The 14679-nt window shown below is 36.6% G+C and overlaps 1 protein-coding gene across 1 annotated transcript; it reads left to right on the top strand.

Annotated features, from left to right (window-relative positions):
• The first annotated feature begins 1134 nt into the window (after nucleotides 1-1134).
• On the top strand, nucleotides 1135-6271 carry LOC127627510 (glutamine synthetase-like). The gene is made up of 6 exons (XM_052103919.1): nucleotides 1135-1297; nucleotides 1538-1678; nucleotides 1926-2072; nucleotides 4723-4850; nucleotides 4926-5125; nucleotides 5953-6271. Exons 1-6 carry the CDS (start codon nucleotides 1135-1137, stop codon nucleotides 6260-6262), a joined length of 1089 nt encoding a protein of 362 aa, XP_051959879.1. The 3' UTR covers nucleotides 6263-6271.
• The last annotated feature ends 8408 nt before the right edge of the window (nucleotides 6272-14679 follow it).

The following is a 14679-nucleotide window of genomic DNA, read 5'->3' as shown; positions in this document are numbered from 1 at the left end:
CTGGAAGTTCAGAGACTAATTTTTCAAAATGGCTCTCTGGCGCATAATGTGAATACAAAGAAGGAGTGGTTAACATAAAAAACACAGACATTAAACAAGCAATAAATAAAAAATAAATGTTTTAGTTGTACAAAAGCAACAGTAACACCAATAACAACAGCAGCAGCTGGAACAATACAGATTCAATGACAATAGCAACATAGGCCATCGGAAATTGTTTCGCGAACACACTCTCACTCACAGATACGCGTAAACGGATGTGTTAAGCTAATAAGAGCTTCAGGTTTCAAAAATGCATACCGAGACACCTGCGTTCAGCATCATTCGTTGAACTGTGTCTAGACTGTTTTGGGGAGACTGTTACAATTATTCCAGATTGTTCCGCAACAAGCACATTTCAGCGCTTGATAAACGGCAATGTTTTTCCCCCTTTATGCTCTAGTGTGCTGAGGGGCCGCCATGCTTTGTATGTTTATTGTTACAGTTACCAATGTTGCCTACAATGCTTACATAAAATACAGCCTCAGCGTCAGAATATAAGCTCCAGCTGAAAGTAAAGTAAAGACAGGAATATAATACTATTGTATACAACAAATCCTCTAAGTAATAAAAACACTTTATCATATTATAATGTCAACCTGGACAACAATAAATAATTGAGGGTTTATACAATTAATAAATAACAACTGAATTAGGTTTTGCACATCCTGTTAATTTTTAAAAAAAATTTTTTTATAAATGCATGTAGGTAAATATTGCTTTTTATATTAGTGTATTGTGAAAAAACTGGAAAACATGCATTCATTATCTTTAACTAGATTTTTATTTCATTACAATTTTGAATGTACTTGGCTACAATGGTTGATAGGATGAATTAAAAATTATGATTTAAACGACATTTTATGTGATTTTGTCAGCAAAATTTTTCAAAATGGGGCTCCAGCTTGGTCACTTGCTTGGGGCCTCAGAAATCATAAACCCGCCCCTGTATGGGCGTCTCCCAACCCAGATAATTTATGAAAAGCAGACAAAACACAGTCTTACCACAGTCTTATGCCACTTTGCATAACATCATATTAAATAGCATTGTTTTTGTTTTGTTTCTTTTGAATTCTAACGTGAATCTGGTCCAGCATGTCCCATTTATCTCACAGCTCAAGTCTTAACAAGGTCCTGCGCCAGCAATACCTCAGTTTGCCTCAGGAAGACCTCTGTCTGGTCACTTATGTCTGGATCAAAGGTGTGGACCTGCATATCAAGACTCGAACCATGGATTCTGTGCCAAAAAGCATAGCAGGTAGTACTGGTTATATTTGATTCAAAATGTTTTAGTCTAGCATAAATATTGATAAAATTGTATGTTTTGGGTTTTATAGTGTTTTTTGACCATCTTTAATGTCCTTTAGGCCATTATTATGTAGATTCTTAAAATCTACTTTAAAGAGCTTTAAAGATTTTAGTGTTCAATGAATTTGGTGGTGGGTGTTGTTATTATGGTTCCCTGTAATTTGTTTCTTTTTTATTGTTTTCTTCCTAGATATACCAGAATGGCACTCATCTGGATCACCCGTCTTTGAGATCCTACTGGCTCCTGTCTGTATGTTTAGAGACCCCTTCCTTTTGGACCCTAATAAACTGGTGCTGTGTGAGGTGCTTAAGCACACCCGGGAACCTGGAGGTTCGTATAACAGGACAAACTGATTGTTGAAATGTATAGAAAATGATTTTAGGACATTGAAATTGAGTCTTTGACACCCATCAGTTCTTTATCTATTGTGCAATTGCTCTTGTTGCTGTAACTCAACTGGTAGAACAGGACATGGATGTCTTCCACTTTTCCAGAAAAATAAAAGTAAATGAGATGTAAATCTTGTAAAAATTATCATAGTGACTCAAAGGCTTTTTGCTTGTTATGTTCCTCTTAGAATCGAACCATCGTAACAGCTGTAACAAGGTCATGGAAAAGGTCAAAAACCTTCACCCTTGGTTTGGAATGGAGCAAGAATATACACTATTTGGAGTGGATGGGCACCCTTTCGGCTGGCCAAGATTTGGCTTCCCTAAGCCACAAGGTTAAAGAGAATGTTAATGTTATCTTGTGATTTTACATCCTCCATCTAAGGCAGAGGTTTTAGAGGGGGAAAAACAATAGTTAACGTCTGTACACATCTGTCTTGCTAGCTTGGATGTTAAAGTGCGTGTTGTGCATATGCGTGTAGCAAACTTGATCTCTTTAGTGACTGAGTTTCCCACCTGTCTCGAAAGGCACTTACTTATGTGAGTGCGGGTTTTCCGCTTTGATCCTGCTTATAAGCAAATATTGATCAAGGCTGCAGGTGGAGAGCGATTTACGTTTATTCCTTTCTACCATGCAGCCCCGCATCGATCACCTGTGCGCATCAAAATGTCGGACTCATTGTTCCCACTGATGTAGGGGCGATGAAAATGAAGAGGCAAAAAAAAAAAAAAAAAAAAAAAAATTTACTTGAACGCAAGTGATTTTTACACATTTTATAGGCCTACTGTGACAAAACAGCGCTGTCCATCTTGTTGGTGTTGTTTGATGTCTGATGTTGATGTTTTCAAAGTTGAATTGGCTTAAGTCGTGTGCCGTGAAAGATTGTCAGTTACATACTGTGGAAAATTATCAAATTCCACAAAATAAATAAATGCATGAAAATAATAATAATTTCAGGAATCTAAACTCCTCACCATTCGAAGAAATTCGCCATTTTGAAACCAAAATTGGTCACTTTTGTGATTATGAAGAGCAATGATTAATGTGCAAAAGTGAGTGATATTTATACGCGTTAAGGGTCTTTCACGTGACTCGCGTCTGCGCTGCAGAATACATTGAAATCTATGAATTGACATCACACACATGTTTTTGCTTCACCAATAATGCCTTTGAGAGTAGGCCCTACTAAGACACAAGAAATATGTATTTTCCAAATTTGTTAAGAGATATTGAATGTCTCATAATTTATTTAAATTAAGTAGGCCTATTACCTTATCGTTTACGAATATCAGAAACCCCAGTTATTGAACTAATTTAAATTCACCAAGAAAACGCTTAGACCTAAACATAAATGAGTCTTTCTGCTATCAAAGCAATCTTTTTTCTCTCTTCCAAATACATGTTTTCAATGTTTACTGTAGCCTACACGTCTCATAACTCATAAAATCGCCCTCTGTGACACTTTCTGCAACTCTTGTCATGTGGATGGCAATGCGGCGCTTGACGCTGGGTTCAGCCTCCAGAACCAAATTAAAACTGCCACGAGAAGTCGTCTGTCCGAGGCAAAGACGCAAAATCTAATGACCATTGTCTCAGTATCAGTCTCCCTTGATGCGTTTGATTACGCACAGGCGAGAACCAGTTTAAGTCGATGCGGACCAGGAGGAAGTTTTGAGTTGTCGATTGAGTTCTGTTCAGTTCATTTACGTGTTTTTATTCATATATATTTTTTATTATTATTGTGTTGTTCATATGTCGTGTTTTAGTGGCCTCCGCTGTCACTGCGGGGGGAAAAACATTCATCTGCATCGTGTCTCTGTTGTTCATCTGTTCTATTCATAAATAAATGCATAATCTGCTATATGCTCGTCCTGTAATTTCACGATTAAGAAAGAAAATGTGAACGAAAATAAAAGCTATTAAATGACTTATTATCATTACTATGACAATTAATATGACGGGTTATAGATTTTTTAAAATGTATAGAATTTTTACGACTCTGTGAAAGTCTAATGCAAGCACCGTATGCGTCTTTTTCTTTTCTTTTTGCATACCCGAATTTCAAACATTACAAGTAAACATAGGCCTACTAAGACGGACAGAAAACATGGACAAGTTCTTGAAGAGGAAAAATATTGACGATGGTTAGCTGATAGTGGTGTAAGATCGTAAAAGTCGTAAAAAGTGTAGCGTGGCAGAAAAAAGTTTAGGAAACACTGGCTTAACCTGAAATCTCCAAAATAGCTCTTATTCAATTGAGATAACGTTAGTAGCCTGTGGCTGTTAATTAACATGTTTTCAGTTTAGTTATTTGACCATCGAGGGTTATCTGTTCAGTGATCAGAAAATAAAGCTGTCCATCTTGTTGATCTCGTTCTGTCGGATTTTGTTGGCTCTTTAATTTTAGGGCTGTTGAAAATTCTTCGTTTAGTTTTTTGTCTGTGGAGAATTCTGTTCAGAAGGCTAATTTTAACAGTTTCCCAATTGCTTGAATGTGGTAAAAATGTGTTTGCAAAGGATGTGTTCACAATATAGGCTTATTTGAAAAAGAAAGACAAACGTGTTTAAAATGTTTTGAAAAATATAACCCATTTCAAAATGAAACTGAATTTAAAATGGAATGTTGATATCTTAATACAAAAAGTTTATCTTAATAAAAAAAAAATGGGGCTGTCTCAATGGGGGAGGCTCACTTTCACCCAATTTGAAAAGGGTGAGGGCACCACATAAAGTTGGACATGGTAAACAGCGATCCCTATTTTAAAAGTGGAACATGCTTTTAAAATATACATCCCTGGATGTAACAGAGTGTACTCATTTGTACATGTTAAAAAATACTGGGATATTTATTTATAAGTAGTAATATTTATAAGTACCAAGTATTTGTACTAGGGTCTTTTTTTTTTTTTTGGCTAATTAATTAAAATACTTTTTATAGCTTTTGTCTAAAAATTACCTCCAGTGAAAAATCTATTTTTGGTCAGGTCTATATCATTGCAGTGTTGGTGCTGACAGGGCCTTTGGCAGAGACATTGTGGAGTGCCATTATAAAGCCTGTCTGTATGCTGGCATCAAAATTGGTGGCATTAATGCAGAGGTCATGCCCTCTCAGGTAACTGCCATGAAGTTATTATATATTTACATGTTTTTGGATGACCTATCTGAATACTCTGAACTGACTCTGCAGTGGGAGTTCCAGGTGGGACCATGTGAAGGTATTGAGATGGGAGACCATCTGTGGATGGCCCGTTTCCTGCTACACAGGGTATGTGAAGATTTTGGGGTGGTTGCCACTTTAGATCCAAAACCCATGAAAGGAGATTGGAATGGAGCTGGTTGCCACGTCAATGTGAGCACTGTGCACACCAGAGAGGAAGGAGGGATTTGGTATGTACTGATGCAAACAAATCATCACTAAACTTTGCACGGTTTTTACAGCCAAGCTAGTCAATGCAATAATCAAACACTAGCCTTGGCGGTTCTCTCATTTGTAGCATTAAAAATTCTGATTAATTTGAGCAAATCATTTCATTCCATTAAAGAGATATTCTGTGTTCAATACAGTACAAGCTCAAATGACAGCATTTGTGATACACTGTTGATTATCACAATTTATTTTGACTCATCCCACCTTTTTAAAAAGAAGCAAAAATGTGGTTTACAGTGAGGCACTTACAATGGAAGTTACAGTTAATATACAAGTTTCTGGTTGTGCTTTGCTCTAAAATGTCACATAGACTAGAAATCACTTAAAAGTTATATTCTGGGTTCAATACAAGTTAAGATCAATCAACAGCATTTGTGGCATAATGTTGATTACCACAAAAAATGGTTAAAAAAAATTCAGTGTAAAGTTCTATCCAATTTTACAACTTCGTTGCAACAAACCCTAAAATTACTGTAAACATGGTGATTTAAACACCTTTACAGCTAAAATAATATATGAGTTTTAACAGAAGAATTCACGTATGCACATTTATAAAATTATAAGCTTCAGATTTCTGCCTTTAAACCCTCCAAAAATTGGCCCCATTCACTTCCATTGTAAGTTCCTCACTGTAACCTAAATGTATGCTTTTTTTTTTTTTCAAGAAAAGGAGTGACAAGTAAAAAAAAAAAAGTATGGTCATCAACATTCACCATAAATATATACTTATGCAAAGTAAAGTGCTTATAAAATATCTGTCCCACCATTATCCTTCCCTCTACATCAGGCATATTGAGAAAGCCATCGAGAATCTGAGAAAGCGACATGAAGAGCATTTGCGGGTGTACGACCCACACTGTGGCGAGGATAACAAGCGTCGCCTCACGGGTCTTCACACGACCTCCAGCATCACTGAATTCTCAGCAGGTGTTGCTAACCGAAAGGCCAGCATTCGTATTCCTCATCAGGTGGCTCAAGACAAACGCGGCTATTTTGAGGATCGCCGTCCTGCTGCCAACTGTGACCCATATGCTGTGACCTGCACAATTGCCCGCACCTGCATGCTGGAGGAGGAAGACGTCCATGAATTGGAATAATGCACTCTTTAAAACAAATAGCAGTTATTTAGAATGTTGTACTGATGTAATAAGCTATATTTTACATAACACGATTTGTTTGTATAACATGGTTATTGAGCTTTGTGGTGTCTCTAAATTATTGGACTATACTTTGGCAAATTTTAGCTGTTTAAATGACAAGGTAATATGTAGGTTACAGTGTCTGCTTTCTCCTTACGTTGGCCTAAATTTGTATAGATGCTGAATGTAATAAACATTTAAAGCAATGATTTGGCATAGCCAGATATGTTCACAAGTCCCTGAAGTAGAGTTCAACTCAAGTCTCAAGGCTTTGGTCTCAAGACAAGTGTAACCAGCCCACCTTTGACCACTGTTACTATATGCGTTGTGTATAATTGAGAGAAGACACAGGACAACTGTAACTGCTGCCGATTTGCTGTTGTTGTTTGGGGAACATGTAGATGGCGCTGCATGGAATAAACAGAGTACAGCATGAAAAAGGTTGCTTCTGTGATTTTATCACCTCTCCTCAGCGCGCTCAAAGCAGACTCAAATCAAAAATAAGATGGATGAAAACACGTTACAAACGTAAAAATAAATTGTAAGTAACATTCATCTAAACAGTTTATCCTCCAGTAGCTAGTTTGAATCCATAATGTATTAGAGACTAAACAAATTGATACCAAATTAACACATTGGAAGATATAACAAATATGAACCATATCTGCATAATAAACAGACTACAGCATGAAAAATGTTGCTTCTGTGGTTTTGACCTGCACAGACACCAATTAATTAATTGGCCAAAATCACCGCATTTAACCTCGACAATAAAACTATTAAATCCAGTCCATCTATGCATAAAACACTTCTTTGCACATTTCTAACACTCTTTACAGAAAAATAATTGAATATTATGTATGTGTCTAAAATACTACAGTCAATACAGTTAATGTTACTATATTAAATTCATGATATAGGTGGTGATGTCTGACCGTGCGTTCAGACCAGAGGCGGCGAGAGCGTAAAAATTCGCTCTGGCTGCCCTGCCAAAAACGCTATCGAAAATTCGTGGACGCTCTGACGTATTTGAAATAGGCGGCAACGTTCGTTGAGAATGCTTGGTTTCGTGAACTATATTTAAAGGGGCCACAAAACATCCAGACACGTCGACCGGTATATTTTTGACAACATATCACAAGTAGCGTATATCCTCATGAAATATTTTAAATGATTATTATATAATATTATATAAACCATAATATCCACTTCATCAACTCACATTTGTCCACTTATCGTTTTTTATTTTTTTATTTTATTTATATCCCTGTAAGTGTTGCAGGTCCCGGTGTTGTGCCGAAATTGGAATCCCTGCCAGAATCTGAGTGCCCCTCGCGTGCACGCGCATTATGTCAGTTGACGAGACAGCGGTACAGCGAGTTTAAAACACTTCCGTCTAAAAAGCGTTTATAATCAATATTTTTCACACAATTAACCAAAAGGCAACGTAGTAATTTATTATTTAAATGCATGAAAGTGTGAATTAAAAACCATTATGTAAATTAATTCTGATGAAGTAACAACCAAAGCTGAAACTAAGCAGAGGCTTCGACAGTGCAAGCATTACACCATATGTTGCTAGCGTTGCAGTTGTGAATAATATGTTTGTGTAATGTGCATTGATATATTTTTATTATATCAAATGTGTACATTATGCAAAAAAGTGTAATATGTATATGATGTGTAAGAGGACTGCACATTGGTGGAACAAGCATTCAAGGAATTTCACTACTTTCACAAATAAAACAATGTAAAATTGAACTGCATTGACATGCTATTCATGTAGATTATGGTGTTATTCTAGTAATTTTATATGTAATATTGACTATATGAACTCTTATCATTGGACCTAAATATGAACATCATACAAATGTATATTAATTAATCTGTATCATTATGTTTTACACCATAATAAACATACTAAAGTACATTGATGAAATGTGTGTATATACAACAAGACCGTAAATAAGAGAATAAGTAATATAAAATAGTAAGTTAAATACTATTTATTTAGTAAAATAGTAAGGCACACAGACAACTCTGACAATTGAAGTGAATATATGAGGGTAAGTTAAATAAGTGAGCCATTAGCATACTCACATTTTCACCAAAGGGGAAAGGTAGATACTCAAATTGCTAAATGATTTAAAGATTTTACTTTGTAATATATTTAAACGTTTATTCCCACAGTGCAAGTATTTATTTGCTCAAGTACTGCAACAAGCAAATTTTTGCTAATTTTTTGTATAAAGATTAATATGATCTGTAATAATATCCTTTGGCTATAGCATATCAATTGTTATATCCGTTATCCATAACAACATGGGTTTACCTGTGGGCAGAATCATTTCGACAATCTCATCTGAACACCTGCTAAAATTATATTGCACTCCCTCAACTCAGCATTTTGAGGTCACATCACATTTATGCTGGTGACATATCTTCCTATGAAGGCTGTGTCCTCAAAAGCAGTTAGACTGTAGCTTTTTAATAAAATGGGTTTACCAGGGGGGATTATAATTTTGGCAATTTTATATTACACCTGCCGAAATTGTAGTGCCTTCCCAATCTCAGGATTAAAATGTCACAGAGACATCACATTAACACTGGGGACATATCTTCCTATGGATACTGTGTTCTCAAAACAATTTGACTGAGGCATTAATAAAATGAGTTTACCAGGGAGGATTATCATTTTGGCAATGTTATTTTTACACCTGCCAAAATTGGAGTGCCCTCCCAATCTCAGGATTAAAAGTTCACAGAGACATCACATTTACACTGGGGTCATATCTTCCTATGGAGGCTGTGTCCACAAAACCATTTGACTGTAATTTTAATAAAAAAGTTTTAACAGGGGGGATTATCATTTTGTCAATGCTATTATTATACCTGCCGAAATTGGAGTGCCCTCCCAATCTCAGGATTACAATGACACAGAGACATCACATTTTTACTGGTAACATATCTTCCTATTGAGGCTGTGTCCACAAAACCATTTGAATGTAGTTTTACTAAAATGGGTTTAACAGGGGGGATTATCATTTTGGCAATCTTATCATTACACCTGCCGAAATTGGAGTGCCCTCTTAATCTTAGGATTACAGTGTCACAGAGACATCACATTTTTACTTGTAGCATATCTCCCTATGGAGGCTTTGTCCTCAATACCATTTGACTGTAGTTTTTATTAAATGGGTTTAGCAGGGGGTTATCATTTTGGCAATGCTATTATTACACCTGCCGAAATTGGAGTGCCCTAACAATCTCAGGATTAAAATGTCACAGAGACATCACATTTACACTGGTAACATATCTTCCTATGGAGGCTGTGTCTTCAAACCCATTTGACTGTAGCTTTATTAAAATGGGTTTACCAAGGGGGATTATCATTTTGGCAATGTTATTATTACACCTGCCAAAATTGGAGTGCCCTCCCAATCTCAGGATTAAAAATTCACAGAGACATCACATTTACACCTGGGATATATCTTCCTATGGCGGCTGTGTCCTCAAAACCATTTGACTGTAGCTTTAATAAAATAGGTTTACCTGGGGGATTATCATTTTGGCAATGCTATCATAAAACCTGCCAAAATTGGAGTGCCCTCCTAATCTCAGGATTACAATGTCACAGAGACATCACATTTTTACTGGTAGCATATCTCCCTATGGAGGCTTTGTCCTCAATACCATTTGACTGTAGTTTTTATTAAATGGGATAAGCAGGGGGGGTTATCATTTTGGCAATGCTATTATTACACCTGCCGAAATTGGAGTGCCCTCCCAATCTCAGGATTAAAATGTCACAGAGACATCACATTTACACTGGTAACATATCTTCCTATGGAGGCTGTGTCCTCAAACCCATTTGACTGTAGCTTTATTAAAATGGGTTTACCAAGGGGGATTATCATTTTGGCAATGTTATTATTACACCTGCCAAAATTGGAGTGCCCTCTCAATCTCAGGATTAAAAATTCACAGAGACATCACATTTACACCTGGGACATATCTTCCTATGGCGGCTGTGTCATCAAAACCATTTGACTGTAGCTTTAATAAAATGGGTTTACCTGGGGGGATTATCATTTTGTCAATCTTATCATTACACCTGCCGAAATTGGAGTGCCCTCCCAATCTCAGGATTACAATGTCACAGAGACATCACATTTTTACTGGTAACATATCTCCCTATGGAGGCTTTGTCCTCAATACCATTTGACTGTAGTTTTTATTAAATGGGTTTAGCAGGGGGGGTTATCATTTTGGCAACGCTATTATTACACCTGCCAAAATTGGAGTGCCCTCCCAATCTCAGGATTACAATGTCACAGAGACATCACATTTTTACTGGTAACATATCTCCCTATGGAGGCTTTGTCCTCAAAACCATTTGACTGTAACTTTAATAAAAAGGGTTTACCTGGGGGGATTATCATTTTGTCAATCTGATCATTACACCTGCCGAAATTGGAGTGCCCTCCCAATCTCAGGATTAAAATGTCACAGAGACATCACATTTACACTGGTAACATATCTTCCTATGGAGGCTGTGTCCTCAAACCCATTTGACTGTAGCTTTATTAAAATGGGTTTACCAAGGGGGATTATCATTTTGGCAATGTTATTATTACACCTGCCAAAATTGGAGTGCCCTCCCAATCTCAGGATTAAAAGTTCACAGAGACATCACATTTAGACTGGGGACATATCTTACTATAGAGACTGTGTTCTCAAAACACTTTCACTGAGGCTTTAATAAAATGGGTTTACCAGGGGGGATAATCATTTTGGCAATGTTATTTTTACACTTGCCAAAATTGGAGTGCCCTCCCAATCTCAGGATTAAAATGTCACAGAGACATCACATTTTTACTGGTAACATATCTCCCTATGGAGGCTTTGTCCTCAAAACCATGTGACTGTAGCTTTAATAAAAAGGGTTTACCTGGGGGGATTATCATTTTGTCAATCTAATCATTACACCTGCCGAAATTGGAGTGCCCTCCCAATCTCAGGATTACAATGTCACAGAGACATCACATTTTTACTGTTAACATATCTCCCTATGGAGGCTTTGTCCTGAATACCATTTGACTGTAGTTTTAATTAAATGGGTTTACCAGGGGAAAATATCATTTTGGCAATGCTATTATTACACCTGCCAAAATTGAAGTGCCCTCCCAATCTCAGGATTAAAAATTCAAAGAGACATCACATTTACACTGGTGACATATCTTTCTATGGAGGCTGTGTCCTCAAAACCATTTGACTGTAGTTTTAATAAAATGGGTTTACTTGGGGGGATTATCATTTTGTCATCCATATCATTACACCTGCCGAAATTGGAGTGCCTTCCCAATCTCAGGATTACAATGTCACAGAGATATCATATTTTTACTGTTAACATATCTCCCTATGTAGGATTTGTACTTAAAACCATTTGACTGTAGTTTTAATAAAATGTGTTTACTTGTTGGGATTATCATTTTGTCAACCATATCATTACACCTGCCGAAATTGGAGTGCCCTCCCAATCTCAGGATTACAATGTCACAGAGATATCATATTTTTACTGTTAACATATCTCCCTATAGGATTTGTACTCAAAACCATTTGACTGTAATTTTAATAAAAATGTTTTAAGAGGGGGGATTATCATTTTGTCAATGCTATTATTACACCTGCCGAAATTGGAGTGCCCTCCCAATCTCAGGATTACAATGTCACAGAAACATCACATTTACACTGGGGACATATCTTCCTATGGAGACTGTGTCCTCAAAACCATTTCGGTGGTTCCACTGTGATTGCATCATTATATCAGCGAAGGTGACAAGCTTCATCTGCTCGGCTTGTAAAAACTGAAGAGAACAATCTGTGTCTGACTGTATCATAGTTTGTTAATTTGAGTATTACTGAGTTCTTGAGGTAATCAGTTTAATTTTCTGTTCATATGTTTTAAATTTGATCAAGTGTTGTTTGGTGTTCTCTATATATGTTCTCTTTGTTAATTCTCTGTTTGCTGAATAACAAAATTAATACTAGAGTGTGAATTTTCAGCCACCTGCTGAACAGTTTCCAATAAAAATTGTATTGAAAGTTTAATAAAACTGAATATCTACAGAATCTAAAAGTTAAAGGAAAACAGAAAATCCATACACATGGAAATTATAATAAATTATGATTTTCAATTTGTTTTAGTGGGTCTATTACATATTTAATGTGAACAAGAACATTTAAATAACAATACACTATGGGATGTAATTTATTTATAGATTACATAATTTCATGTAATGATTACAAAGAAGATGTGAACAAATTTGTTTAAATCCATTTAATGCTTACTTCACACGTTATTGCACAGACATTAAAACTTCATTTATCTTTATAATATACAAGGAATTTGTCTTGGTGTGTATGGAATCACATTACTGACCTACACAAATGTCAATTAAAAGCAAGAATCAAAACATTGTTTAACAGCAAGAAAATTCTATCATAAATGTACATGCAGTACAAGTGAAGAAATTAAGCAATACAAATAATTATATAGAATGTGGCCATAAGCAGAATTTTCATTCTAGTGCAAGATAAGGCTTGGGCAAAGAAATTGAAAAGGTGGGAATCGTTCATCCAACTTGGTGCTCTCAGTTTTGTTCTCAGATCATATGGAAGGTGATTGACTAAGATGTGGCTAAAAGATGCAAAGTGATATGCATTTACAATGTCTTTTTTCAAAGATACAGACGGGTGACAATTAAAAGGACAAACCTGAATAAAGTGAATGGGATCCGGTTGCTCTGTTATGCTCTGGGAGGAATTTTCCTGGCATGGTTTATGTCCACTTGGACCCTAAAAGGGAAGTGTCAATCTCTTCCAATCACTGCCTTTTCAGTTCAATGTTCAACAACTCAATACAAAGGCGCAATGAAGCTGTTCTGGTGGCACGTGTTGGCTCAACACCTTAATAAGACACTTTATGTTCGTTTTTCCTTTAATTTGTCACCTGTCTGTTTGTGAGTGAAAGGATCTTGAAGACAATGTTCATACTCACACACTGGTACAGATGTCAGCAGCATAAATATAGTGTAAATCCTCACTGAAAACTGAATAAAATGCTTTTTTCTCCCCAATTTGGAATGCCCAATTTATGAATGCACTCTAAATCCTCGTGGTGGAGGAAAGACTCACCTCAATCTGGGTTGCGAGGACAAATCTCAGTTGCCTTCACGTCTGAGACATTCAGACCATGCATATTATCTCATGGCTTGTTGAGCATTACTGCTGAGATGCAGTGCATGTGGAGGCTTCACGCCATTCACCGCAACATCCACGCAACACTCACCACACTGAGATCGAACCACATTATAGCAACAACGAGGAGGCTACCTCATGTGACTCTACCCTGCCTAGCAACCGGACCAATTTGGATGCTTATTTGGTTGTTTATGAGACCAGAATAGAGTCACTCAGCATGACCTGGATTTGAACTCGTGACTTCAGGGCTGGTAGCCAGCGTCTTTACTCGCTACACAGGCCCTCTGAATAACCTGCTTTTGAGGACACAGCCTCCATAGGAAGATATGTCCCCAATGTAAATGTGATATCTCTGTGAATTTTTAATCCTGAGATTGGTAGGGCACTCCAATTTTGGCAGGTGTAATAATAGCACTGCCAAAATGATATTCCCCCCTGGTAAACCCATTTAATTAAAACTACAGTCAAATGGTATTCAGGACAAATCCTCCATAGGGAGATATGTTAACAGTAAAAATATGATATCTCTGTGACATTGTAATCCTGAGATTGGGAGGGCACTCCAATTTCGGCAGGTGTAATAATAGCATTGCCAAAATGGTAACCCCCCCCCCCGGTAAACCCATTTTATTAAAATTACAGTCAAATGGTTTTGTGGACACAGCCTTCATAGGAAGATATGTCACCAGCATAAATGTGATGTGACCTCAAAATGCTGAGTTGAGGGAACGCAATATAATTTTAGCAGGTGTTCTGATGATTGCCCACAGGTAATCCCATGTTGTTATGGATAACGGATATGACAATTGATATGCTATAGCCAAAGGATATTATTACAGATCAGATTCATTTTTATACATAAAATTAGCAGAAATTAGCTTGTTGCAGTACTTGAGCAAATAAATACTTGCACTGTGGAATAAACGTTTAAATATATTACAAAGAAAAATCTTTAAATCCTTTAGCAATTTTGGGATCTACCTTTCCCCTTTGGTGAAAATGAGAGTATGCTATCCACAAACATAATGGCTCACTTATTTAACTTACACTCATATATTCACTTCAATTGTCAGATTTGTCTTTGTGCCTTACTATTTTACTAAATAAATAGT

The sequence above is a fragment of the Xyrauchen texanus genome, chromosome 34 (genome assembly GCF_025860055.1).
Source record: "Xyrauchen texanus isolate HMW12.3.18 chromosome 34, RBS_HiC_50CHRs, whole genome shotgun sequence".
Lineage (NCBI taxonomy): Eukaryota > Metazoa > Chordata > Actinopteri > Cypriniformes > Catostomidae > Xyrauchen > Xyrauchen texanus.
This window is presented reverse-complemented; position numbering and strand designations above follow the sequence as displayed.